This window comes from Callorhinchus milii, unplaced genomic scaffold (assembly GCF_018977255.1).
Source record: "Callorhinchus milii isolate IMCB2004 unplaced genomic scaffold, IMCB_Cmil_1.0 Scaffold8, whole genome shotgun sequence".
NCBI classification, from domain to species: domain Eukaryota; kingdom Metazoa; phylum Chordata; class Chondrichthyes; order Chimaeriformes; family Callorhinchidae; genus Callorhinchus; species Callorhinchus milii.
The window spans coordinates 6,974,655-7,002,534 of NW_024704749.1; the positions used below are offsets into that span (position 1 = coordinate 6,974,655).

General features: G+C 48.9%; 1 protein-coding gene across 1 annotated transcript; it reads left to right on the forward strand.

The window, feature by feature from the left end:
- On the forward strand, positions 1–27,880 carry LOC103184341 (deltex 1, E3 ubiquitin ligase). The gene is given in 10 exon segments (XM_007902280.2): positions 1–332; positions 14,780–15,524; positions 19,325–19,386; positions 20,016–20,177; positions 21,199–21,260; positions 23,651–23,809; positions 25,190–25,247; positions 25,250–25,350; positions 25,898–25,987; positions 27,055–27,880. Coding segments are annotated over 10 exon segments (1,935 nt in total). The 5' UTR covers positions 1–61; the 3' UTR covers positions 27,280–27,880.

Here is a 27,880-nt window from a genome sequence, read left to right on the forward strand (position 1 = left end):
AGAGATCTTGGTGAAGGAAGGAGGGAGGGAGGGGAGGGAAGAAGAAACGACATCTATGTGAATGACCATGGCTCGGGCAACCTCGTCGGCGCTGCTGCCGGCGGGGGGCTTGGGGCTGGGTTTCCCCCCGCAGAGCTTTGCCCGGGTGGTGGTGTGGGAATGGCTGAACGAGCACGGCCGCTGGCGCCCCTACAGCGCTACAGCCAGTCACCACATAGAGAGCATGGTCAAGGCCAGCGGCCGGGGCAGCGCAGCGCTGGGCCAGGTGGAGCCGCAGCTCTCACCCTACATCATAGACCTGCAGTCCATGCACCAATTCCGCCAGGACACAGGTAGGTCAACCTCTCTCCAGCCCCCATCATGTCACCAGACACTCCCCACCCCCCTTCTCTCTCTCTCTCCTTTCCCCTTTTTCTCTCTTTCCTTTCCCCCCTCTTCTCTTCCCTTCTCCCTCTTTCCTTACCCCTTCTCCCTCTTTCCTTCCCCCTCTTCTCTTCCCCTCTCCCTCTTTCCTTCTCCCTCTTCTCTTCCCCCCTCCCTCTTAGCTCTTTCCTTCCCCCTCTTCCCTTCTCCCTCTTTCCTTACCCCTTTCCCCTCTTTCCTTCCCCCTCTTCTCTTCCCCTCTCCCTCTTTCCTTACCCCCTTCCCCTCTTTCCTTCCCAATCTTCTCTTCCCCTCTCCTTCTTTCCTTACCCCCATTCCCCTCTTTCCTTCCCCCTCTTCTCCCTCTTTCCTTACCCCTTTCCCTTCTTTCCATCCCCCTTTCTCTCTCCTTCCCTTTTCTCTCTCCTCTTTCCCTTCCCCTCTCTCTCTCTCTTCGGGAGGGGGAGATAAATAGACAGATACATAGAGAGAAGTGGGGGGGCAGATAGGATAAGAGAGTGGGGATGAAAGTGGAGGGGGTGGGGGGGGGGAGAAAGATAGAGAGGAGGGGGAATGAGTACCAGGGAGGAGAGAGAGAGATAGGAGGCTGTTGCTATTTGGATACCTTGGGCTCACACACACACAGGCAAAACATACACAGCAATCAGAGCTGCTGGGCAATCAATTATTTTATTGCTCCCTTAAATGATCTCTAAGCTGATCTCTCTCTCTCTCTCTCTCTGTATGTATATCTCTCTCCCCCTCCACACCTCCCGAGTGCAAACATTGAGGGATGTCGCCTAGTTTATCACACACTATTGTAATGGTGATATCTTCTGTCTGGATGCTGTGTTCTCAATTGAGAGAGAGAGAGAGAGGGGGAGAGGGGGAGAGGGGTGGGGGGGGGGGGGGAGATTTATGGAGTCAGTGCGGCAGAAATACCAATTGCAGTCTATTTTATTAACTCAATCTCCCCCTTCCTCTCTTCCATTCTCTTTCATCCCCCATCCTCTCTCTCTCTCTCTCTCTCTCTCTAATCCTAAATTAAATCTCCCCCCTCCACCCCACCTTCATATAACTTGCTGAGAGATCCTGGCATCGTTCATTTGATCAGATGCTGTCATTCTCTCTCTCTCTCTCTCTCTATTCCCTCTCGTCCTCAGAAAAAAAATGCTGTTCTCTTTCTTTGCCCAAAAGCTGTGACACAGAGATCGTTCCGCTTTTCCACTTGTCTCCTTCCAGATGCATTTTTTTTTAAAAAAATTTGTGACAAATATTTTCTGTGTTATTTTTAACGCTCACATTTTTTTTCGTTACATTGGGAGGAAACCATGAGGTCAAAATCATTCGATGCGCTGTAACGTAGCATCTGAGTCTGTGTGCAAGAGGCAGACATCTGTGTGAATGAGACATCTCTGTCTGTCTGTGTGTGTGTGTGTGTGTGTGTTGAGAGAAAGGGATGGGGTGGGTGGGGGGGAATGAGTGTGTGTGTGTGGTGGTGGAGTGAGTGGGGGTGAGGGTGTGTGTGTGGGGGTGAGGGTGTATATGTGTGTGTGTGTGTGTGTGTATGTTTGTGTGGTGTGTATGGAGACATCTGTGAATGAGACATCTGTGTGTGTGTGTGTGTTGTTGAGAGAAAGGGATGGGGTGGGTGGGGGGGGGAATGAGTGTGTGTGTGTGTGTGGAGTGGGGGTGAGGGTGTGTGTGTGGGGGTGAGGGTGTATATGTGTGTGTGTGTATGTTTGTGTGGTGTGTATGGGGACATCTGTGAATGAGACATCTGTGTGTGTGTGTGTGTGTGTGTTGAGAGAAAGGGATGGGGTGGGGGGGGGAATGAGTGTGTGTGTGTGTATGTGGAGTGGGTGGGGGTGAGGGTGTGTGTGGGGGTGAGGGTGTATATGTGTGTGTGTATGTTTGTGTGGTGTGTTTGGGGAGGGATGGGGGAGGCGATTTGCGAAGGATCGGTTCAGTGAAAGGCTCTAAAAATGTACCTTCTAAAATTCTGGCGCAGGAACACTGCAATATTCACGAAAGGATTATTGTGTGTGTGTTTCTGGGTGTGTGGTGGGGGTGGGGGGTGGGGGGCATTATCTGCAGTTAGATAGCCTTGTATTAATGTATGTGTATATGTATATATGTATTCATAAAAGAGCAACAGATTTATAACTCGCTGTTGGCAAAATGAGCGAATGCACTTTAAATATATATATATATATACAATTATGCAAAAAAAGACAAAAGAATATTGATGTCCTAAAATTAACCCTTCCAGAACAAGGGTAGAAACGGATGCGCCAGAGAAAAAAATTGTCTCATTCCCCCCCAGCAGTTGATTGCTGCAGTTTCTCAGCAGCTCAATGCAAAAAAAAAATCGCTCTGCGTTCCTCACTTTCTGTCCAGGATCCAGGATTATAAATATTTGAGCTCCAGCCTTGCACTGTTTATATTGTTATGTTGCAACCAGTAACCCACAGCTCAGGAGGAGGATGTGCAGTGTCAGAACTAAGGCTTTCCAATGTGTGTGTGGACTTGTGAAATATGTGTGTCGACTTGGCTCAATTGGTAGCACTCTCGCCTCCGAGTCAGAAGGTTGTGGATTAAAGCCCCTACATCAGGGCCTTCGACTCGCATTGTCGAGGCCAGAGTGGTCCAACTGGTATCCCGCAGGCCGATTTCATCCCTTCATTTCACCCCGGCCCACCCGTCTTTCCAACGTGAAGGACGCTACGCAAATGTCATTTATTTTTGTTCCAATACCTGTAACTGTTATGTTTCTGGAAGAGACATTTGACGTTTCTCAAATAGGCCATCGGGCCCTCAGCAGCCAAAGAGTTGGACCTGCCTGGTTTAGACTGACGCTCCAATGCAATGATGGGGGGGATATGTGTATTTGTGTGTAAGTGTGTGTGAGTATGTGTGTGAGTGAGTGTGTGTGTGTGCGCCCAACACTGTGCTGTCGAATGGAGTTTCTCTTTCCCGGTGTGCTGGCTGACAATCTCCCCTACCCCCCCCCCCCCCCCCCCGCCACCATAAAATAGCTCATTCACTTGGTGGCTGGTTATTGGGTCATCAGTGTATCAAATGCAAGTATTATTATTATCATTATCACTCGTGGAGTTCTGTAGCATAGTGGTTAGTGCGCACGCCTCGCAAGTGAGAGGACCCGGGTTTAATTCCCGGGCAGGACGAAACCTTAGGCAAGTTTCCTTACTCCACACTGCTCTGCTAACTCTGCAGTAAATAGAAACCCAGTTGTTAGTCGATTGGTGGATCGCTTTCCGGGGGTAACAAAAAAAATCAAACCACGACTGTTTGAGATGTGTCAATGATGCCAAGGCTGGGGGAGGTGGGGGAGGAGAGGGGAGAAACCCCAGAGTGTGCGTCAGTGTTGGGGGGTAGAAACCACAGGAATCTAACTAGGTAAAAGCTTGCTGTGGGACAAGCTGCTCAGCTTGTCTACCTGTTAAAGCTTTAAAGAGTAACCACACTTTGTTTATTTTTGTTAGGTGTGGAAACTATTGTTGTGGAGCTACTACTAATAATAATAATCTTTGCATTTGAAAAAGCATCTTATCACGTCGTTGAGACGTCTTGAAGTGTTTCACAGAATATATTGTAAAGTGTAGTGACTGTATATTTTGTGGGCGAAACGCGGCAGCCAATTGCACACAGCAATGTCCCACAAACAGCCGTGGATTGAGTCATCACATTATTATTATTATTTTTTGGAGGAATTATTACCGACGTAAAGCGATACTAGGAATGAGCTTTTGTGTTTTTTTTCTAAAGTTTTATGCCCTGAATGTCGCTTGCGCTGCGAGGCGTGACCATATTACTCTGGTGTGACATTCTCCATGGCGTAAACATGGGATTTTTGAGTCCAAAAGCCTTTGTAAATTAATTTGTCTTTGTCAGATGTCTTAGGTGTGAGACGCTGTGTCAGACTGAATTCATTCAATAATAACGCAATTAAAAAAATCCCCGCATTTGATACAGCACTTTCCATGTAGGAAGACATCTGTCAGCACTTCACGGGTCTTTACCGTAAAGCGTAGTGACTGTGTATTTTGCAGGTGAACACGGCAGCTAGTGTTGCACATAGCAACGTACCCACAAACAGACAGCCATGAAGTGAATGACTTCAAGTGAATGTTTTATCTTGGGGATTGTCAGTCGGGACACCAGGAGATAGAAACTCGCTTCTTTATTCGAGTAGTGCCGTGGGATCTTTACCAATCCTCCTGAACAGAAGACAGACGGGGAGCTCGGTTTAACGACTCATCCGAAGGACGTCACCTCTGACAATGCAGTATTGCTTCCCCCCAGCACTGCGCTGGGGTGTCAGCCTAGACTGTGAGCTCATAGTTTCTAAATACTGAAAACTGGTTCGCACTGAACCTTAATTAGGCGTTAAAGTCATGTTATCAAGGGCAGTGCACCTTGGGCTGACAAGAGGATGAGATGCAGAGGAGCGGAGATTTAATCACTTCACACAGAGACTGAGGAAGGTCCACACAGGGAGGTGGTGGAAGCAGATTGTCTCAGCAAATTGGAGAGAATTAGGTAGCTGTTTGGCAGAGAAATTGAACGAGAGGCGAGAGCGCGACAAGAGAGACAGAGAAAGTAGGGAGGGAGGGAGCCTCAAAGCACTTTGCAGGCTGATACTGGACAGTGTAGTGACTGTGTATATTGTTTATAAGCAAGTGTATCTATCATATGTGAAGAGACCTGTTTAAATGCAAGTTGTTATTGTTGGCAGCCGACGGTTTAGACTCCATAATGTGCATTTCTGCCAGTTTGCAATTTCCCTGCATGAAATTAACCCGCATTTTAACCACTGTTAGAAACAGCAACGATGCAGTGAATTACTAGGTGTAGGGAAAAAAAATGATAGGCTGTACATAAAAAAAAGTTGTCCAGAAATACACAGGACTCTTTAAAGTTCACCATAAATATGTCCGCACTTTTGATTCGGAAATCTTTAATCTCTTTGCGTTTTTTCTACCTCGGGAGCGAAACTGAGACCGTGAGCATAATAATAATATTAATGATAAACCTTCCATTTGATACATTGCCTTTTCATATCGTTGAGATGTCTCAAAGAACTTCACAGAATATATTGTAAAGTGGTTTGACTGTATTTTGTGAGCGAAACATGGCAGCCAATTGCGCAGAGCAGTGTCGCACTGACAATTTGTTTTTGGAGGGATTGTTGCCCTCAGAAAGTGATCCACCAATCAACTAACAACCGGTTACTACTTACTGCTGGGTAAACAGAGACGTGTGGAGTAAGGAAACTTGCTTAAGGTTTCGCCCCACCCAGGAATCGAACCCAGGTCCTCTCGCTTGCAAGGCGAGTGCTCTAACCAATACACTACAGGACTGATACACAATTTGAAGGGCGCAACCGAAATTGACACGAGGTAACCATAATTGGTTTTGGAATAACTGGGTCTGTTTTGCGTCGTTTCTCAGCCACGTGCTGGTTATTACTCGACTTTTTCAAAGCCACGGGTGAAAGGCAGGCATATTAGGCGCCACATGCAAACCTCGTGCATACATACAGCATTGTAACCCGGCAACGGATGGAAAGGATAGATAGCTATCAGATAAGTAATAACCAATCTTTTTCATTGGTGTGTGATTACATAACTAAGGACTTGGCAAATGGGTTGGCGCTTAATACAGCCTCGTTTACACACAGCTTAACACATGGCACTTAATAACCCAGTAGCCTCCTTGTATTGAAACAGCTTGATACCTCGCCTACCAAGGTAACCCTTGGTTCGACATTAAGGGGATGTGGACTCCACACAGTCACTCAGCTGCGCTAATCCTTCATATTATGCCCTAAATCTCATCTGTTTAGATAAAGAGGTATGAAAGCCTGAAATCAGTGCGGTCAATGCCACCTGGGCTGTTTCCTGAGCTCTGCTGTACGATCTGTGCCGTGTGAGGTAAAGGGAAGGATCTTAAAATGTCCTCACCCCAGCGACTTAACATTATACGAGCATTTACATCAACAATAATGGAGGCTCCAATCTCCAGCCAATGCAAACCATTCATTATATGTTTCACACACAAAGTACACTTTACAATATATTCTGTGAAGCGCTTTGAAACGTCGGAACGACATTGATGCACACGTTTTAACATGGAATTGAGTATAACAATGGAGAGGGGAGGGTGGGGTGGGGGAATATAGATGAGATAATATCCCCTGATGGGTACAAACGTTCCGCAGAATGCGGTGCACATGGTATTAAGTGGTTTTGTGGGCGATTTGCAGATTATTAATATATTCATGTTAACCGAAGACAGATCTGATCAATGTTTACCCAACAAGGACAGGAATGCTAACGGAGTGTGTGGTGGGGCAGGGAGGAAAGAGTGGTGGAAAGAAAAGAAAGGATAAATACAATAATATTTAAATGTTGTGGAATCCCTTGGACTTTTACAGCAAAATAATTCTGTTTTCTGCAGCTCCGAAGCTTCAGAAAACACGTCAGGGCGAAACAATCCAGGGTGATAGTGTCATGGACGGAGACCACATTGCCTTCCAACACATCTGCTAATGATTTCATTCAAACCCTCCCAACACTAAGCTTTAGGGATGGGAAGCTTTTCTCTTCCATAGAACGACTTGAGCCAAAGGCAATCTCTATTTTCACAGTTTGTGCAGAGTAAATGGTTTTGTCCCCCCCCCGCAGGTTATAAGGCGCTGTCTTATAACCGAAGCTTCCAAACTCTCTCCCCCAGTTCCTCGGCCTTGCTCCCTTCTTCCCCACTTTTAGATCACAATTGAAGACCTTCCTCTTCGACCGTGCTTACATTCACCTCCTCCCTCCCCGTGGCTCGGTGTCAGGCTCTGCCACAGTTAATCGCTCCGAGACTGTGCCCCGCATGAATGGCGCTGTATAAATGTTGTTGCTGTTGTTTTTCAGGTAAGACGTTAGCCTGAGGTGCTCTACACAAGCGCGCGCGCGCAGAACTATTCCAAAAGAGAGGGGAGTTTCTCTTTTTTCTCTTCCGGTTCTCCTGATCCGGTTACAAAACATAATCTCGGTCGTTTATCTCACAGCTGTTTGTGGGACCTTGCGAGTTAGATCAGCCACTGCTAATAGTGTTCTGAACAAACACACAGTCACTACACTCTGCGAAGGGCTGCCAGATGCTTCAATCAGATCGAAGGCCCGGTTTGTATGTTGTTCTAACTACTTAATGGCGACAGCAGAGTAAAATCCCACTGTTTGTGCTCTTCAGTGTTCACCAAAGTGACCAATTACGCCTGCAAAATGCGCACAGTCACTTCACTTTACAGGAAATCCTACGAAGCGCTTTGAGGCGTTTCCCCTGTCACCATTCCCCCTCCCACCCCAGAAGTAAACGAGGTGCTGTATGGAACGTGAGGATTATTTAAATGTTAATTTTTCCTGCTATTGAACGGGGATATTTGAGAAACGAGATTCCACCCTTGAAACAGCTGCATGAGAGCCAGCGGACGTCTTACATCTGGCTAAAACACGCGGGTTGGGCCATTAACCCATGGGTTAGCCCCGACCAAACTCTGCTCACGGGTGGCTGTGATCGTTCTCCGCTGGTTAATTGCCTAATAAACAGCCCTCGTGTGGGTTAGCAGGTGAGACGAGGAACCCCCAATTTAGGCAGCAGCCGAAACAATTATTACATGTAACTCACCGAATCCCAAGTCAGATTTACGAGTTGTCCCGTGGGGATTTGAAACGAGAGGCGGGAGCATGAGGTGAAATATTCCTGCGCAGTAATAGGAGCCTTGGGAGGGACGGGGGTCGGGAGACACTGCGCCCCTCCCTCAAACCCACAAATAGAGGAGCGCGGAGTTCCTCACTCATTCACGCTTCCTCCCTAACCAGGTGACTCAGAGGCTGGTAAAACCTGCCCTCTTGGGGAATCTCGTAATGCAGGGATCACCTCTCTGCGGTTTTCCCCTGGCCTGCCTCGGGAGGGAGAGAGTGAGAGAGAGAGATGCCATAGGGCGAGTTTCAACCTGCCCGATTTGAACGTGTTCAACTCTGTTGAGTCCCGTAGGATAGTGGGTTAGAGGGCTCGCCTCGCAAGCGAGATTACCCAGGTTCGATTCCCGGATGCGGTGAAACCTTAGGTCTAAGTTTCCTTATTCCACACCCCTCTGTTTACTTAGCGGTAAGTAGGAATCCAGTTGTGAGTCGATTGCTGGATTGCTTTCCAGGGGTAATAACACCCCTCAAATATGATAAATGATAATAATAATAATTTGGTCATTCAATCCACGACTGTTTGTAGGACACTTGTGCGCAATTGGCTGCCGCATTTCACCCACAGAGTACACAGTCACTCAAATGTGAGAATTATTATGATTTATCCTGCAGAGCTCTACATACCTGCTCTCTCTTGCTCAACTGCAGAACGTGCAGATGTGGATTCAATTAGTTCCTGAGCCAATTTTTTTTTCTTTTTTGCAGAATAACAAAAGCCTTCAGCGTTTAGTACAGCTGCATAGTTGACTCTCGCTCGCTCGCTCGCTCGCTCTTAGGCTATGGGAAAATCTTGGCTCAGTTTTGACAAAATGTCACCAATAAAAATGTATTTTGCCCACAAAATATGCATATCGCCCATTCACTTTACAGTATATTCTGTGAAGCGCTTTGAGACGTCTCGAAGACGTGATAAGGTGCTATATCAAATGCAAGGATTATTATTATTATAAATAGTATTCAGGCAGACATTAAAGATCCCCTGTGGGGCTATTTGAAAAGAGAAGGGAGTATCTCTCTTGACGTCTCTGGGTGATAATTCCACCAGGCTGAATTTGCCATTCTCTTTGTGGCTATGTTTAGCAAAACCAGCTGCCGCGTTCTCTCTTACAGATCACACAGTCACTACACTTGACTGTAGCACTTTCAGCCGAGAGAAGACTCTTATCAGTAGGTGAACTCTTCCTTTAACAACGGTGTGTGCTTACAAATGTCTGTCAGCAGAACTGTACAAGCCTCCCGCTGACTGAGGCGATGTCAGAGAGAAAGGAATAAAAGGTTCTCACAGCTGTTGGCAGATGTTTGTAATTTAATTTTCTTTTCCCTTTGTGCGGAGCCTGGCGTTCGGGCGTCCCCTCGCTCAGCAGTCAGACACTGGGCCCGCATCTGTTGTGGGATTGTTAGGAAGCAACTGCGTAGGAAATCTCGCGTGTTGCTGTCCACCGTCTGCCAACCCGTCGTTCCTCAGATTTCAGGGGGAGAGGGTGTAGGCGTCTCGAGGAGAGACAACATGTTATGGATGTCGTATTATTCCCTCGGTTTCGTGCTCCGCCACTGTCAAGGTCTCTGGGAGGCTACCCTGCGTGAGAGGCGCTATATCAATGCAAGTTGGTGTTGTTGTCGATTTCCGGGCCAGGGTAAACCTTAGACAAGTTTCCTTATTCCATGCGCCTCTTTTAGCTAGCTGTAAGTAGGTTGTTGGTCTTTCTTTTCGACCGCGCCTTCGGTCACCTTCCTCCCCCCTCCCCCTGGCTCGGCCCCAGGATCCGTTACCGTGAAGCGCTCTGAGTCGCCGTCCGGCGTAGAGGGCACTATATTAATCTAAGTTGTTGTTGTCGTTGTTGTTGTTGGTCGATTGGCGGATTTCAATAATCCCTCCCCAAAAAATCCACGACTGTTTGTGGGACATTGCTGTGCTCAACTGGCGGCCGCGTTTCGCCCATAAAATACCCAGTCAATTCACTTTGCGATATGTATTCTGTGAAATGCATTGAGATGTCTCAGTGACGTGATAAGGCGCTGAATCAAATGCAATAATTATTATAAACATTTGTTTGCCCTTAAGCTGCAGGATGGTTGCCAGGATTGGACCTAAACCAGCTGTTGTGTCTGCGTGTGTAAAGAATTAGTTCTTTACATCGACCCCGGGGGTGGGTGAGGGGGAAACAGGACCGCTGGGGGAAAAATCCCCCAGCCGAGACCAAGTCGTGGGGTCCTGTGGCTTAGTGGTTAGAGCACTCATCTCTCAGCCAAGAGGATCCGGGTTTGATTCTCACTCAGAGCGAAACATAGGGCAAAATCCGGTTGTTAGTTGGTTGGAGGATTGCTTTTCTGGGGTTAATAATCCCTTCAAAAAGTAAATAAATAATCAAAATAATAATAGTAATTTGGTTACTCAATCCTCACACTCGTTTTGTACAGTAATCTCAGCCCCTCGTGGGGTGCAGACCCTGGGGTTTCCCTTCAGTGACACAGCGCGGGCTTTGGACACGCACACAGACACAGCCAACAGGTAGACGGACGGATGTGAAAGGTAAACAGTGGAGAGGCAGGGGAGCCATCTCAGTCTGTGGGTTGACGGCCACAGTGTGTGAGGAAACAGTACTGGCCCGTCGCTACGGCAACCCAAAATCCCAGCTATATGCGTCTTGCCCAAGCGCATGGTGTGCGCGTGTGCGTGTGTGTGTGTGTGCGCAGAGATGCTGTCAGTTTCCACTCTGTTTCCCATCATTTCAGATAAGACGTTAGAGGGGGAGGGGAAAGGTGATGGCGAAGCACGGTCAAAGAGGTGGAAGTTGAGGCGTATTCACACAGAGGGTGAAATCGACAGCTGCAATGTCGGATGCTCTGTCCTTCGGATGCGACGTTAAACCAAGTCTGTCTCTAGGATTGGACGTTAAAGATCCACGTGACGTTATTGGAAAAGAGAAGGGAGTATCTCTCGCTGTTCCCTAGTCGACAATCCCCGAGATATAACATTGGTCATGGATGTTGGCGGGACGTTGCTGTGCTCAAGTTGGCTGCTGCATTTTCCTACAAAGGACCCAGTCCCTACACTTTTCTGTGAAGTGCTTTGAAATGTCCTGTCTTAATGCTATGACTGGTCATACCTACTTTCGGCCAAAAAAACAGAAGCATCTCTCTAATCTCACTTCCGACCCAGGTTTCTCTTTAATCAACCATCACAACCAAATGCTCTCGGACACAGTGTAAATGCAAGTTATTGTTATCAAAACCAAAATCTGTTGATTGAGAGAAAAATAAATATATCTTTTTGTTAAAAAAAACAGCATCCAGTAAACAGCCTCCTGAACCACAGAGCACAGTCTGACTGGGGCGGATGTGGACAGTTTGTGGAATCGGAAAAGGCCCTTCATATATTTGTTTCTCTGAAACAGACGTGGTTGATCGTGTGGGCGCAAATGTCATACCACTGACTTGCTTTGTTTCATATATCAGTGAAACAAGCTTTCTCGTCTGTTTGTGTGTTGTGCCTGTGTGTCTCTCTCTGTGATTGTCTGTACATGTGTATGTCTGGGCATGTGTGTGTGTGTCTGCATGTGTGTTTCTGTGTCTGTGTGTGTGTGTCTGCGTATGTGTGTCTTGTATGTGTGTGTGTCTGCCTGTGCGTCTGCATGTGTGTGTCTGCATGTGTGCAAGCGTTAGTCGCACTACTTTGCGATGAAACTCTGGAAAGCATTTTAAGACGTGATTTGAAGCCGTACCATGCGCAGGAATTATTATTATTATCAATAAAATATTTTCCAGTTAAGAAATCCAAATGAAATGCTCCTGGGAGGGGAAGGACTCGGAGCATCCTGATTTTTCCCAGAGGGAAAAGAGCTGATCTGAGCCTGGAACTTAGTCAACTAAGCTCACAGTTCAGGCTGACGCTTCAGCAGTGTCTCACAAACAGTCATGGATTGAGTGACCAAATTGTTTTATTATGATTATTATCCCCAGAAAGCGATCTGCCAATCGACCAATAACCGGGAGCCTATTTACTGCTAGGTAAACAGAGGTGTGTGGAGTAAGGAAACGTGCCTAAGGTTTCGCCCCAACCAGGAATCGAACCTGTGTCCTCTCGCTTGCGAGGCGAACGTGCTAACCAGTGCGTTACAGGACTCCAAACGCTTTGAGACTTTGAGTCGCGATAAAATGTCTGTATTGGATGCAGGGATTATCTTCTTCACCCTCAGGCCAAATGCAGAGGCATGGATTCTGATTAATAGTAATCGCAGATGATTAATAAGAAATCCCTTTAAGAAACGTTCCATGTTCATACCCTTCCAACCACATCAAAAGGCCGGGAATGGAGTGATGACAGTGCTGTTATGTAGAGACAGAAACAGTGAATGTGAGGAGCGTGACCTTTTGTTTGCTTTTTTGCCGTGGGTTATACAGACCGGGGGAGCTTTAAACCACACTTTCCTTTGACACTGACAATAACAATGCCCTTTTCTACCTCTTGGAAAATCCCACAGTCACAGATGCCAAGGCCTGTTTCCTATAGACAAAGGTTGGCTTCCCAATAGAACACTTAGCGTTAACTTGACAGCTCAGTGTTACCTGTCCCTCCCTCCCCCTCTCTCTCCCTCGCTCACTCTTTCCCTCGCTCACTCTTTCCCTCACTCCCTTTCTCTCCTCGTTCCTCCTCTCTCTCTCTCTCTCTCTCTCTCTTCCCGTACCACTCTCTCCCCTTCCCTCTTTCTCCCTCTCTCCCTCGTTCTCCCCCTCTCCCTCGTTCACTCCCTCCTCCCCTCTCTCCCTCTCATTCCTTCCCTCGCTCCCTCCTTCTCTGCTCAGACCCCCCGCCCCACCCCCTTCTCCTCCCTCACTCCCTCTCCTCGTGTGTCAGAGAGTGAGAGGGAAGGAGAAGGATGGAGAGAAGGGGAGAAGGAGGGAGAGAGCAGGAGTCTCTTCCTGTACACAATACAGGTCACATTTCCAGGGTCATTCGGCTGTGCTTCGGGGCAATTAATTACCTTTTAATTAAGTGTCACATTGTTTTTGCAGCGTCCTTGAGAATTTATCATCTTGCCCTTTTCCTTTTTAATCTCTGTTGAGTTCAAGCGGGTTAGTTTTTTTTTGCACGCACAGTGTGGTAACTTCACTGAGTAATAATGGGCTTGTGTGGGTGTGTGAATGTGTCTGCGTGTGATGAATGCGTGAGTGCACGTGCCTGTGTGCCGTGTGTGTGTGTGCGTGTGTGTGTGTGTGAGTACGTGTCTGGTGTCTGGCTCTGAGTGCGTGTCTGGCTCTGTGTGTATGTGTGTGTCTATCTTTCTGTGTATGTGTGTGTCTGGTTTTGTATTTGTGGGTGAATATGTGTGAGTGAGTGAATGTGTGAGAGCGTGTGTGTGTGTGTGTGAGAGCGTGTGTGTGTGTGTGTGAGAGCGTGTGTGTGTGTGTGTGAGAGCGTGTGTGTGTGTGTGTGTGAGAGCGTGTGTGTGTGTGTGTGTGAGAGCGTGTGTGTGTGTGTGTGAGAGCGTGTGTGTGTGTGTGAGAGCGTGTGTGTGTGTGTGAGAGCGTGTGTGTGTGTGTGAGAGCGTGTGTGTGTGTGTGTGAGAGCGTGTGTGTGTGAGAGCGTGTGTGTGTGTGTGTGCGCGGAAGGCAGATTGTGTTACTGATGTCCGGAGCAGGCTGTTCCAACACTTTCCATTTCTCCCCCCCCCCCCGCACCGGTTTATTTATCTTGGCATGGGGGAGAAGCTATGGACAGCTGGAGCAAGGCAGAGTCTCTGGTGTGGGACTGAAGGCAACAGGATGTGTTTCTCTGAGTTTTGAGGGGAAACGGTTGAAGGCTAATGTGCAAGGCAGCTTGTGCGAAGTCTGTGTTGGCTGGGACATCAGTGACAGCCGGGCTCATCGGCAGGACTTGGAAGAGCAGACCAGTCGCTGGGGGCAGGGAACCTTCCCACTCAGCTCCTGTTAACCCTGCAAGCCAAAGCCCAAACGGGTATGGTGGTCCGAGCTGGACAAGCAGCAGGAAAGCTTGCCAGCCAGTGCTCTCAATGGCAAGCTATGCGGTTTTAGCTGGTTGGACTCCTCCAGCAGTTACCCCCAACACACATTCTAGGGTCCCCCAAAGCCTTCGCTCTTGCCAACGTTCACCTAGTGCTTTCCGGAATTAGGTAAGCAGGATGCCTCCCTTCTAGGGAGAAGAGCACGCATTCCATTCCAACAATCTTTCCAATCAACTAACACCCGGGTTCCTACTTACTGCGAGGTAAACAGAGGTGTGTGGAGTAAGGAAACTTGCCTAAGGTATCGCCCTGCCTGGGGAAATCAAACCTGGGTCCTCTCGCTTCCGAGGCGAACGCACTAACCACTACGCTATAGCACTCCACTACAGTACGCTAACCATTACGCTACGGGATTACAGCACAGAGAGAAAGGGGAACGAGTCACAGCACAGACGTAACACAGGAATGGTGGGGGAAAGCAGAGGAATGGGATTATAGACAAGAGAGCTGCAGTAGGGGAAAGAGCAGGGGAATAAGGAAACTTGCCTAAGGTTTTGCCCGGCCGGGAAAATCTAACCCGGGACCTATCGCTTGCGAGGTGAGTGTTCTGACCTCTACACTACGGGACTCCATCAATAACATGAGTATCCTCTTCTCCCTCCCCCCCCACCTCCCCAGGGACCATGAGGCCAGTCCGTCGGAACTTTTACGACCCATCTTCGGCCCCGGGGAAGGGCATCGTGTGGGAGTGGGAGAATGATAGCGGGCTGTGGACGGCTTATGACATGGACATCTGCATCACTATCCAGAATGCCTACGAGAAGCAGCACCCCTGGCTGGACCTGACCTCCCTGGGCTTCTGCTATATCGTGGACTTCACCAGCATGTGCCAGATGAACCGTCAGACCCAGAGGAAGCGACGGCTGAGACGCCGCATTGACCTGGCCTACCCTCTCACCATGGGCTCCATCCCCAAGTCCCAGTCCTGGCCGGTCGGCACCCAATCTGGGCAACCGTGCAGCTGCCAGCAATGTGTTCTGGTCAATAGCACTCGCGCAGCCTCCAATGCCATCATGGCCTCGCAGCGGAGGAAGGTCTACACCAACAACAACGTCGCCAACGGCAACGCCAGCGTGCGCCAGAGTGCCTCCTTCACCGGCCCAGCGCTGTGGCCGCCTGGCACCGGCCACGCTCCGCCCCCCGGGGTCACGGCCCCGCCCCCCGCCGGGCTCGGCCCCGGCCTCGGCCCCGCCCACGCCCGCCCAGAGCAGGCCCGCTCCCCCGCCGGCCCCCAGCCCTCACCCAGCTCTCACAACGGCAACATCAACGGCACCACCACCGTTCCGGGACAGAACAACCTCAACCGGCCCGGCGCAGGTCAGAGGTCACTGGTGATCAACGCCCGCACCGCCATTCTGCCCGGGTAAGTGCCCGTTACGGTGACAACCGCAGGCAGGGGAGGTGGGGATGGATGATTGGCGGGTGGGAGGGGGGAGATAAGATGAAGGAAAGCTCGCTTGCCGATGGTGGGGCGTGTCTGCCGTTTACATATGTTATAATAAATAATAATAATAATCCTTGCAATTTGACATAGCGTCTAATCATGTCGTTGAGATGTCTCAATGCGCTGCACAGAATACATTGCAAAGTGGAGAGACTGTGTGTTTTGTGGGCAAAATGTGGCAGCCAATTGCGCACAGCATTGTTCCACAAACAGTCATGGATTGAGTGACCAAATTTCTATTCATTTATTGGGAGGGATTATTAACCCCGGAAAAGCGATCTGTGATGGTGTGTATACTCACACACTCCATTCACCTCCTCCCTCCCACCCTTCCTAATCCCCTTTTCCCCCATTAACTACTACTAATAATAATCCTTTCATTTGTCATAGCGCCTTATCTCATCACTGAGACGTCTCAAAGCACTTCACAGAATACACTGAAAGTGAAATGACTGTTTATTTTGAAGCTGTCTTATTTCCCTTCTCCCACTTATGGAAGCACTTAGCCCCACCACCCCGCTGTACGCAGTAAGCTCAGTGTTTACTAGTCAGTTGCGGGTCAGGTCGGGACAGTCCAGGTGGAAGGACGAGGGATGAACTCCCTCGAGCTGCCTGTTGACGTGTGTGAAGTCACCGCCTTGGCTGTAAACAAATATAGACTCAGGAAACCAACGTGGCCAGATTACAACTTAAATCTGACAAAGCTGGAAGAGACGTCATACACACACACACATACACACACAGACACACTGATAAATACACACACGCACACACTGATAAATACACACACACACACACATAGACAGAGAGCGTGTTGCATTGTCATGGGCGCCGTCCTTCGGGCAAGACATTAACTGAGGTCCCCATCTGTGCCCATTTTGGCCGCCATTACAGACCCCCTTCCCCACCTCAGCAATCACAGGATGCGTGATGCTCTCATAGTGGGGTGGGGGGTGGGAATCAGTGGACACTGATGCCCTCATGGGGAGGGGGGGAGTAAGAGGTTATGCAAATTCCACTTGGGAGTCGTAGGTTGTAACTGCAGTCACTTCTCACTGTGAAATTGCTTCCCATTTCCAGTTCCTCTTGCACTGTGTGGGTCTTGTGAGTGTGTTTGTGAATGTGCGAGTGTGTCCGAGTGTGCGCGTATGTCTGTGAGTGTGCATCTGTGAGAGTGTGCAAGTGTGTCTGTGAGAGTGTGCATCTGTGAGAGTGTGCAAGTGTGTCTGTGAGAGTGTGCATCTGTGAGAGTGTGCAAGTGTGTCTGTGAGAGTGTGCATCTGTGAGAGTGTGCAAGTGTGTCTGAGTGTTGATGTGAGAGGTTTGGGCAAGTATTCTAGTGGATGTTGGGAGTTATTAATAATGCAAAAGTTTTTTTTACTCCTTTAAACGTCGCGAGGAGGAATCATCAGTGTTACAACACTTCCTGCCCAGAGAGCAAGAGAGAGTGATAAAGAGCGAGAGAGAGACAGAGAGAGTGAGAGAAAGAGCGAGACAGACAGCAAGAGACACACAGAGAGGGCACGAGAAACAAAGCAGAGACACAGAGAGTGAACGAGACAGAGTGAGCGAGAGAGATGGAGTAAGACAAAGAGAGTGAGTGAACGAGACAGAGTAAGAGAGAGAGAGCGAGAAAGAGAGTGCGAGTGCCCAGAGATAAGAGGAAGTTGAGTCCTGTGATATCTTGTGTGTGTTTGCCGAGGGAAGTGAGCGAGTGTGTGCTGTGTGCTGGACTGATGGAGACACCGATAGTGTAAGTAATGCGTCTCGCAGTGAGCTATCAGCGACCGGTGACTCGTTCTCTCATCGGCGGAGAGGACGGGCAAGGTGCAGAGGAAGCGGTGGGTGGGTGGGTGGCGGGGGGATGGAAAGTAACTCCCGGTTGCTGCGGGGGATTTGGTCAGGGTGGGGGAGGGGAGAGAAACTGCCGTTTCCTCTGACTTGTGTTTAGCAGCTGATGGGGGAGGCGGCAGCAGTTTGCTGTGCAGTTTGCCTTACGCCAACGCATTCACTGCACCGTTATGATCAACACATCGGTCTCTCACCTCTCCGTTGTTTTGACGGGATATCGCAATTAGCTGCAAATAACAATAATAATCCTTGCATTTGCTATAGCACCTTAACACGTAGTTGAGACGTCTCAAAGCGTTTCACAGGATATACTGTAAAGTGGATTGGCTGTGTATTCTGTGGGCGAAATGCAGAGCGAATGCACTTGATAGCAGTTTCTTCTGATGAAATAAATGCGTGTGCTCGTCGCTCCTTCAGTGCAGCAGTAAGTAAGAACCCGACTGTCAGTTGATTGTTGGATCACTTTCTGGGGGTAATAATCCCTCAATAAAAGAATTGGTCCCTCAATCCATGACTGTTTGTGGGACGCTGCTGTGCGCAATTGGCTGCCTCTTTTCACCCACAAAATGCACAGTCAATCCCCTTGACAATATATTCTGTGAAGCACTTTGAGAGGTCTCAACGACGTGATAAGGCACTGTATCAAATGCAAGGATTATTATTGTCCCTTTCACAAAATGTATGGGTACTGTATTATCCCATACAAATGGGCTAATAATAGTAATTATTGTACAGGGTGTATAAATTGTGGCGTGTTCAAGGGCTGCCCAGAGAGTTTGACAGACAGCCCCCCTCGCCCCCCCCCCCCCCCCCCCCACGGAGTGTTTACGTGCCACTTGCCTCAGGTTGTTTATGAATGAAAGGATTTGTGACTAATCCATCCAGGTGACCCATGACGCACATGAGTCCTGCCTGTGCCGTCATGCATGTTAGGATCATGAGGGGGAGATTAAAGCACTTTATAAAGAGGGGAACGCGAAGCTTTGAGCCATAAGGAAATAAAAACCCCTCAAGTCTCCGCAATTGAAGCTCAGTTTCTGTTTTCGCGGGAATATTGGCTCAGTCTCTGTCCAGTGATGAAGATTTCACTGCTTTATGGGTAAGTGGTGTTCGGAGGCTCTTTGAACGGCTGTCAGGCTCAGTCAGGTCCAGTCCAAGTCAAAGTCAAGTCCAGGTTTTGTCTTGATAGTAATAATAATATTAATAATATTCCTTGCATTTGATATTGCATCTTACTGTAACCCAGTGAGGCTCTTTAAAGGGAATTAAAAAGTGAATAACCAGTTACCAGAAGAGAGGTTTGAGACGAGATCCATTTAAGAAATGGCTGGATAATAATAATAATGATAATAATAATAATCCATGCATTTGATATAGCTCCTCATCGCGTGGTTGAGAAGTCTCAAAATGCTTGACAGAATAGATTATAAAGTGTATATTTGCTTGTGTATTTTGTGGGCGAAACGCGGCAGCCAATTGCCCAGAAGTGTCCCACAAACAGTTGTGGATTGGGTGACCATATTCTTTTTTTGGATGGATTATTACCCCCAGAAATCAACTAACAACTGGGTTTCTACTTACTGCTAAGTAAACATAGGAGTGTGTAGCAAGGAAACTTGCCCAAGGTTTCGCCCTGGATTACACAGGAATGGTTCGGTTCGGAAGGGGGAAGCCTCCTCTCTCTCCCCCTCTTTCAACCCCACCCCCCTCACCACCACCCCACCAATTCCCTTCTGGAATAAAGAAGATAAATAGTAGCTGGTGTCTGTCCCGAAATACCACTCCCCCCCACCCCCCACCAGCTTGCAATTGAGAACAGGATGGTTCGTGTCCAAACAACTAACGATCTGATCTCTAATCTCTTGCAGAGTTCCTGCCTTGCCAGTGAAAAACCTGAATGGCTCTGGTCCTGTCCACCCGGCCTTAGCAGGTAGGAGGCGCTTTGCCCAGCGGGAGCGAGCCCACCGAGCGTTTACCATTGGCGACATTCGCCCATTGCCGCCTTCCCCCTGGTTAAAAGCGCCTGCCTCGCGGGTCTCGGGCCCTGCTTTTGTTAACCCGCGTTCGCTTCGCTTCACTTCTCTCTTCCCCGTTACCACTTCCTGCAGGCCCACAGGAGGTGGTGTCGGCAGCGGTTGGCTATTTTAGAGTGCGGAAAAAAAGCACGCAAAATTTTGGGCCTTTTTCCCTCGTGACGTCCGTGTCATAGCACGTGAGGAAAGGTTAGGGACGGAGGAAGTTTGCGGAAATTCCGAGCCGATGGGGAACCGTAGGTTGCGGCCGAGCAATAACAGTTAAAGACCTTATTCCGAAGTACAAGATGGATTTCAGAAGCCTTGAGAGGAGATCTTAGGGTTCTCTTTGTGGCTTTCCTGTTATTTTAAGGCAAAGCGATGAGCCCACTGTACTGGGCTTATTTACAACAGCAACTTGGGTTAATGTAGAGTTTTTCAAGTGTCTCGGAGCGCTTATTAAGGGGAATAAACAACTGGATGTATTTCTTTATTGTTCTTTCTGAAATCTCGTCTCTCTCTCTCTCTTTGCCTGACGGCCTGCCAGGGATGACAGGAATCCTGATGTGTGCCGCGGGGCTGCCTGTGTGCCTGACCCGGGCTCCCAAACCCATCCTCCACCCCCCGCCTGTCAGCAAGAGCGACATCAAGCCCGTGCCCGGCGTCCCTGGCATCTGCAGGAAAACCAAGAAAAAGCATCTCAAAAAAGGTGAGGGGTTCAAGATGACGGCGACGGGGAAGGAGGGGACATTGGACAGAGGAGCGGGTGGAGGCGATAATAATAATAATAATAAAATAATAATAGTAATAATCCTTGCACAGAATAAACAGATACACAGTCAATTCACTTTCCAGTATATTCTGTGAAGCGCTTTGAGACGTCTCGAAGATATGAAAAGCGCTAAATCAAATGCAAGGATTATTATTATTTGTTATAGAATATACTGTAAAGTGAATTGACTGTATTTTGTGGGCGAAACACAGCAGCCAATTGTGCCCAGCAGCGTTTTCCTGGTTGGGCTTTGATGCCTGGCTCTGGACAAGCACCCGATAATCATCAAGACCAGGCCACGGAGCCCAGGCTCTGGAGCTGAGCGGAGTAGGGAGCAGTCCCTTTAGGGTGAACTGAGAACAGCGGCTGACTGACTCCACACTCCTCGTTGCTTGTTAAAGTCCAGCTGGCAGATCAAAGCCATTCATTGTACTTTATTAGCTCTCTGTTTCCCAGAACGGTTTGTGTCTTCAGGCCAATCCCTCGCTCACCCTCCCTGTCCCCAGCCAACCCCCGTCCGTCTCTCCGTCTCTGTGTCTCTTTCTCTCCCGTCATCCCCCCTCCCATCTCTCTCCTTTCATCGCCCTCTCCCTCTCGCTCTTCCTTCCCTTCATCTCTCGCTTCCCCCCCCTCTTTCTCTCTCCCCCCTGTCTCTCTCTCTCTCTCTCTCACTGTCGCTCTCCCCTCACCTCTCTCTTCCTCTCTCCATCTCTCTCTGTCCTCTCCCATTCCTTCATCTCTCTCTATCTCTCTCTCTCTCCATCTTTCTCTCTCACTCTGTCTCCCTCTCTCCTCTCTCTCCCACGTGTAATTCATACATACCAGACAAACAGAAAGACCCGCTCACTTGCCCGTTGGGTTTGAAGTCTCTGAATCACGGCGGTGGGTGTGTGGCTGGGTCAGGGCTCTGCCTGCTGGTGAACAAGTTAATAAAGCACAAAATCTTCCCTCCCCACAGGCAAATCCCCCGAGGATGTGGTCAGACGTTACATGCAGAAAGTCAAGAACCCGCCAGACGAGGTGAGGGAAATCCATCAATCACTTCTACAAATGAGGCACTGGAGAAACACCAGGAACGGGTAGAAGGGTGGAGGGGGTGTTTAGAACCCTCTCTCCTTCCCCCCACCCCCCGTTTACTTCTATCTGCCCCCCGCCCCCCCCCAACACACACACACGCACACAGACCCTCCCCCAGGACCACCCCTTCAAAATCTCCAGTATCATTGAAGACTTGGCTTCTGTCCTCCTCGCAACCCCAACACCACTGTTTGAAGGCAACGTCAACGACTAGTTTTCAGAGGCGACGTCAAGACAAAATGCACTCCCTCCCTCTTGTCGGTCCGTTTATCGCTCGCCGTTTGTTGACATTGACCCTGTCACCCCTCTTTCCCTCCCACACCCCCACTCAGCTAACTCCCACATCTCCCCAACCCATCTGCTCCACCATCAGTGGCTAAGCCTTCAATTCCCAACTTCTCACTCCCTCGACTCCTCCGTCCCCTTCTCCCTTGCTTGGCGTCTGATCCCGTCACCTTACAGTGAGATGCTGTCCTGCATGAACTGTGCTGTGTAAATGCAATTTGTTGTTGTTGCTACTGTTTTTGTCTAGTTCTGCGCCACCTCCTTCCACCTTAAGGCAAAACGGTTTCACAGGCTGAGACTATGTGGAATTTTAGGACCTTTCTGTCTCTGTGGTTCCTTCCGAGTGCGTTGACCTCATCTGTGACACTGTTGCTCTCTGTGTCTCTGTGTCTGTGAACGCCTGGGGCCGTGATTTACTATGTAATTTATGAATTCTAATAAAAAAGAAGTCGAGACTTTGCTTGGTGAGAACATTATAATCCTGGGAACCCTGCCCTACCACCTTCCTCTCAAAACTTGTGACGGAGGGCACTGCTTGGGCAGGCCCCTGGCAGACATGTTTGTTTTTCCCCTATGTCCACCATGTTTGTTCCCCCCGCCCCTTGGTCCATTGGTCGCCATGTTTGTTTTTCCATCCTGCCTGTGTTAATCCTCTCAAACTGGATGGACCTGGCAGTGGGATTATTTAGGCAAAACTGTTTATTCACACTCACACTCCATCTATATTCTTCACTCAACTTATCTCTGAATCTTCTCATCAACTCACTCCATCCAGTGACCCACATACTCCCACATCTGATTCTGCTCTCTTTCTCCCCTTCCCACCTTTCTTTCGTCTGAAACTCACATTGACAAGCAACAGGAACCTACCCTGACTTATTAGTGTTAGGGTGAACATGAGAAGTTTGGATGAAGAAGGCCTTTAGGCCAATTTGATCTCATCCTTTCAGAACACTCAGACTCCTGTCCTCGTCTCACAGCATCGTGGACCCTTTAAGACGAGTCCCATTGACCTGGCTTTGACCACCCCATCTCCAGCTGTGGGTTGTCCTCTGTGTGATCTCTCTGAGTCACTAATTACGTCAGTTCATTCCAGATTCTAACGCCTGAACTTCCACCTAGTCTCAGCCTGCGAGACCATTTTGACTCCAAAAACGTCAGAGGCCCAAATTGGGTGGGACGTATAATCATATAATATAATATATATTCTTATAATCATAAATTAGTTAATTCAATTAATTGCATTTGTGCAAAGCAACGCCCAAACAAAGCAGCCACAAAGTGAGGGATTGTCAACCAGGACACTCCCTTCCCTTATCTTGAATTTATTCTTAATTTAGAAGCCTGTTTTTCTCTCTCTCTCGCTTCTTCCAAATTGAGAGCGGATCATTTAAGAGTTCTTTCCCCCGATCTTTAAGCCAAAAAGAAGGTCTTTGTGAAACCAGAGGACCTTGAGGCCTGAAATTTAACAGAGCAACTTGACGATGACAACAGCAACGTGTGTTTATACAGCGGCCTTCGCTCGGGTACCGTCTCGGAGCGCTTTGCGGGGGGGGGGAAGGGCGGATGTGGGTGGAGGGGAATGGAGGTGACCATAGACAAGGTTTCAGAGGAACGTATAGACAGATGGAGGTGTGGGGGATGAGATGGAAGGGTAGAGGCATGGACTCACTGGCTCTATGGGAAATTGGGAAATTTATAGCCCTCGCTATATAAATGCAATTTATTGTTGTTGTGAATGGTTCCGGAGCCCCCTCTCCCCCCCACACACCCATGATTGGCTTCTGATGCTTACCATCCCAGACGTCCGGGTGAGTGATAGCTCGGACCTGTTTCGGACAGCTACGTTAGCCAATCACCACCAGGATCCCCACCCTCCCGTTTAAACCTCAACAAAGTTTTGAAATGCGCGGAGGTTTAATATCGGCGATCCTGAGGTTGGCGCTTGGCCATGGATGGTGGATGTCCAGCGGGAGGCGCTGGGAGTCGGGGGTGGGGTGGGCGGCTGGTGTAGGGCAGGAGCTGTAACTCTGTGTTTGTGTCACCAGGACTGCACGATATGCATGGAGAGGCTGGTCAGCTCGTCGGGGTACGAGGGCGTCCTGAGCAACAAGGGGGGGAAAGCGGAGCTGGTGGGCAAGCTCAGCAAATGTGGGCACATGTACCACCTGCTGTGTCTGGTCGCCATGTACAACAACGGCAACAAGGTGAGCGTTTATCATGATAACAAATAATAATAATCCTTGTGATTGATATAGCGCCTTATCACGTCGTTGAGATGTCTCAAAGCACTTCACATAATGTATTGCAAAGTGGAGTGACTGGATATTTTGTGGGTGAAACGCGACAGCCAATTGTCCACAACAGCCGTGGATTGAGTGACCCAATTATTTGTGTTTTTGGAGGGATTATTATCCCTAGAAAGCAATCCGCCTACCGACTAACAACCGGGTTCCTACTTACTGCTAGGTAAACAGGCGTGTGGAGTAAGGAAACGTGCCTAAAGTTTTGCCCTGCCCGGGAATTGAACCTGGGTCCTCTCCCTTGCGAGGCGATCGCACTAACCACTACACCTTGAGACTCCAGGCCCTTCACGCAGGATAGTATCCAGGAGCGCCATACAGTGGCAGAGTTGGATCCGAGCATCCGGGGGGCGGGGGGGGGGGGGGGGAGAATCGAGGACTCTTTGGAAATGCCACTTCAGTCACAAAGACTTGGCTCCTCACCAAAGCTTTTCTTAACAGACAGAAGTGCTCTGCAACAGAAAGGGAACAAAGTGGGGACAGAAAAATGTAAACAGTTTAAATTGAACCATTTCAAGAAATACTTGCAGGGGCTCAAAAAATCTACTTTTATAGAAAATTAACTTCATATTCTTCTCCCTCCCTCTCTCCCTCCCTCCCCCACCCTTTTCTCTCTCCCTTCTTCTCTCCCTCCCTCTCTCTCTCCTCCTCCTCCTCCTCCTCCTCATATTACAGAGTAGGAAATCAAGATTGATGGCAATTTCTCCTACTCTCACTCTTTCCCATTGAACTCCTCACCCCTTTCTGTCTTCTCTTTCCTCCTACAATCCACAGAAAATTAAATCCTAGATTTAGAACCAGTTAACCATGTGGGGCATTTTGAATTCACATGGTCTAAGCTGATACTCCAGTGCAGTGCTGGAGGAGGGGGAGGCATTGCATTGTCAGAGGTGCCTTCTTTCGGATGAGATGTTAAACCAAGATCTCGTCTGTCCCCTGTTCAGGGTGGATGTTAAAACATCTCACGGTGCAATTGAAAAGGATATGAGAGTTCCTCCCAGTGTCCTGGCTTCCTGCCTGTCCCTTGTCCCCCCACTTCTCCATCGGTAGCTGCGCTTTCAGCTACTTTGCTTCGAAGCTTTGGAACTCTCTCCCTCGATCCCTCTGCCTTGCCCCCGCCTTCTCTTCATTTAGATCACGACTGAAGACCTTCCTCTTCCACTGTGCTTACAGTCATCTCCTCCCTCAACCCCGGCTCAGTTTCGTTGCAAATTGTTGTTGGACGAGCTGGGTTAACACCGAGTCACTAGCTGCCTCTCTTTCGCTCTCTCTCTCTCTCTCTAGGACGGCAGTCTCCAATGTCCTACCTGCAAGGCCATCTACGGGGAGAAAACCGGGACCCAACCCCAGGGAAGATGGAATATCACGTAATTCCGCACTCGCTGCCCGGCTATCCCGAACCCAAAACCATCCGGATTGTTTATGACATCCCAGCAGGTCTGCAGGTAAAAATGGTCCCCTTTTTTTGTTAACGGAGTAAAGCTTAGGATATCTTGTGAGTCGGTTGGTCTTAAACCATCACCTAACTGATATGAACATCTCTTTACTGCTTCTGGCAAATGCCCAGTATTCCCTCCACACCCACCCACACCCCCTCCCCCTGGATGGGAAGAGAGTGGTCTTCACTCCATCTCCCACTTACCCCGGATCAACCCTGGAGAATATTCAATCGGAGAAACAAAAAAAACCTAACAGATTCCTCTAACAAAAAAATGGCCGACACACTCTGGGAGCTGAAAGGGAAGAAGGTGCTTATTTGGAGGTGCGTTGGATTAAATAAGGAAGTTCGCAAACTTTATCCCAATGTATTTTTTGAACCAACCCCCACTGCAGTGGTGGCAATGAATGGCCTCATTGCTTCTTGGGTAAGGGAGGAGAGAATCAGCCAGAGTTCCTGCTCCTGGTTGGTATCTGTTTGCGCCCCCTACTGGAGGGTATATGGGACTGCGCACCAGGAGGAATACACCTCAATGTTTGTTGTGTTTAATTAAGGGAACGGAACACCCAAACCCAGGAAAACGGTTCACAGCCAGAGGATTCCCGCGGCACTGCTATCTGCCTGACGACGAGAAAGGGAGAAAGGTAAAGGATTACTTTGTTAGTGTTTATTAGTCAGTATACAATGAATATGGTGAAGGCTTTATACAACAACAACAACAAAAACAACAACAAATTGCATTTACACAGTGCCTTTCACATCAGGAGAACGTCCCAAGGCGCTGAACAGTGAAGGATTTGCACCCCAGATGGGTGTTGGAATCAGGAGGGGTGGAGGACAAAGGGGATGGGGGGTGGGGGGGGTGTTAAGATGACCCAAAGGCACGGTCGAAGAGAGGAGGGAGTTAGGGGAGTCGAAATACTTCCTGGAAATACTTCGCGACTCGAGAGATGTGTGTCCTCTAGTTTTTCCTTCAAGGAAAAAATCCCACACGCTCCCTCTTCCGTCACTTTGCCTTTCGTAACCCTCGGCGATTTGCGAGCAGCCTGTAAAATATTTTAACGGCAACTATTTTCCCACCCTCGCCCTCTGGCTGGGCCATTCCGAGCACAATTACACTTCACATTTCTTTCATCTCATGGAAACCCTCGTTAAAAATGAATGAGGTTAAATGCTCCTCCACCCTCTCCCCCCCCCCACCCCCCTCCTTGTGTAATTGGTAATTGTGCAAACCTGTGCCCGTGTCAAGGTGGAGTGTTTTCAGATGGGATAAATGATCCATTTGTATCATATTTCATTATGATGATTTCACTATGGAGTCGAGTAGCGTAGTGGTTAGGTTTTCCCCGCAAGCGAGCGGACCCGGGTTTGATTCCCGGGCGGGTCAAAACCTTAAGCGAGTTTCCTCACTCATTCCACACGCCTCTGATTACCCAGCAGGAAGTAGGAACCTGGTTGTTAGTCGATTGGTGGATCGTTTTCTGGGGGTAATGATCCCTCAAAAAAAAGATGTGGTCATTCAAACCACGACTGTTTATGGGACACTGCTGTGCTCAACTGACTGCTGCGTTTCGCTCACAAAATACACAAGTCACCGCACTTTACAGCCTATTCTGTGAAGTGCTTTGAGGCGTCTCAACGACGTGATAAGGCTCTATATATGAAATGCACGGATTATTAATATTATTAATATTATTCCCGTCCACCCCAGGTTCTGAAGCTCCTGATCGTGGCGTGGGAACGCAGGTTAATTTTCACCATCGGGACGTCCAACACCACAGGTGAGTCGGACACGGTCGTGTGGAACGAGATCCACCACAAGACGGAATTCGGGTCCAACCTGACGGGTCACGGTTACCCGGACCCTAATTACCTGGAGAACGTCCTCGCGGAACTGTCTGCACAGGGAGTGGCCGAGGAGTGCATAAAAGATTGACTCACACACGGAGGCGACGATGGAGAGACAGAGAGAGAGAGTGAGAGAAAGTCCTGCAGAGTGTGCGCAAGACACTGAACCTTAATAACCCTGCGATGAAGGTGACTGAGATCGAGGAGGGAGTCTACTGTCAGCCTGCCTGGGTCAAGTCATTGCTAGGTACCCCTCTTGTCCACGCACAGGGTAAAGCCAGGCCTTAGCTTGCCTGAGTGGGGTGGATTCCAGTGGTCTGTTTCTCCTACCTCACCCTCTCACACACAACACACACACACACACATGCACCACACCCCCATTCTTCTTGACGACGATGGTTAGGGGACAGGACCCTCCAGGTTCAGGACAGGAAGGGGCTGTAGTTTGGTTATTATTTGTTGCGTTAAAACAAGTTTTTATCTTCCCTCCCTCCTTCTCCCCGCCACCAACTCCATTTTTTTCAAATTCCTTTAGTCGAGGAGGTGAATCTCCTGCTATATTGGGAGTGAAACGGCATGCATGCACACAACACGCTGCAACACTCACTCGCTCACAACCCACCCACGTGTGCACGTGCCCACACGCACGCACGCACCCCCGCACAATGTACACACACGCGTACTCGCCC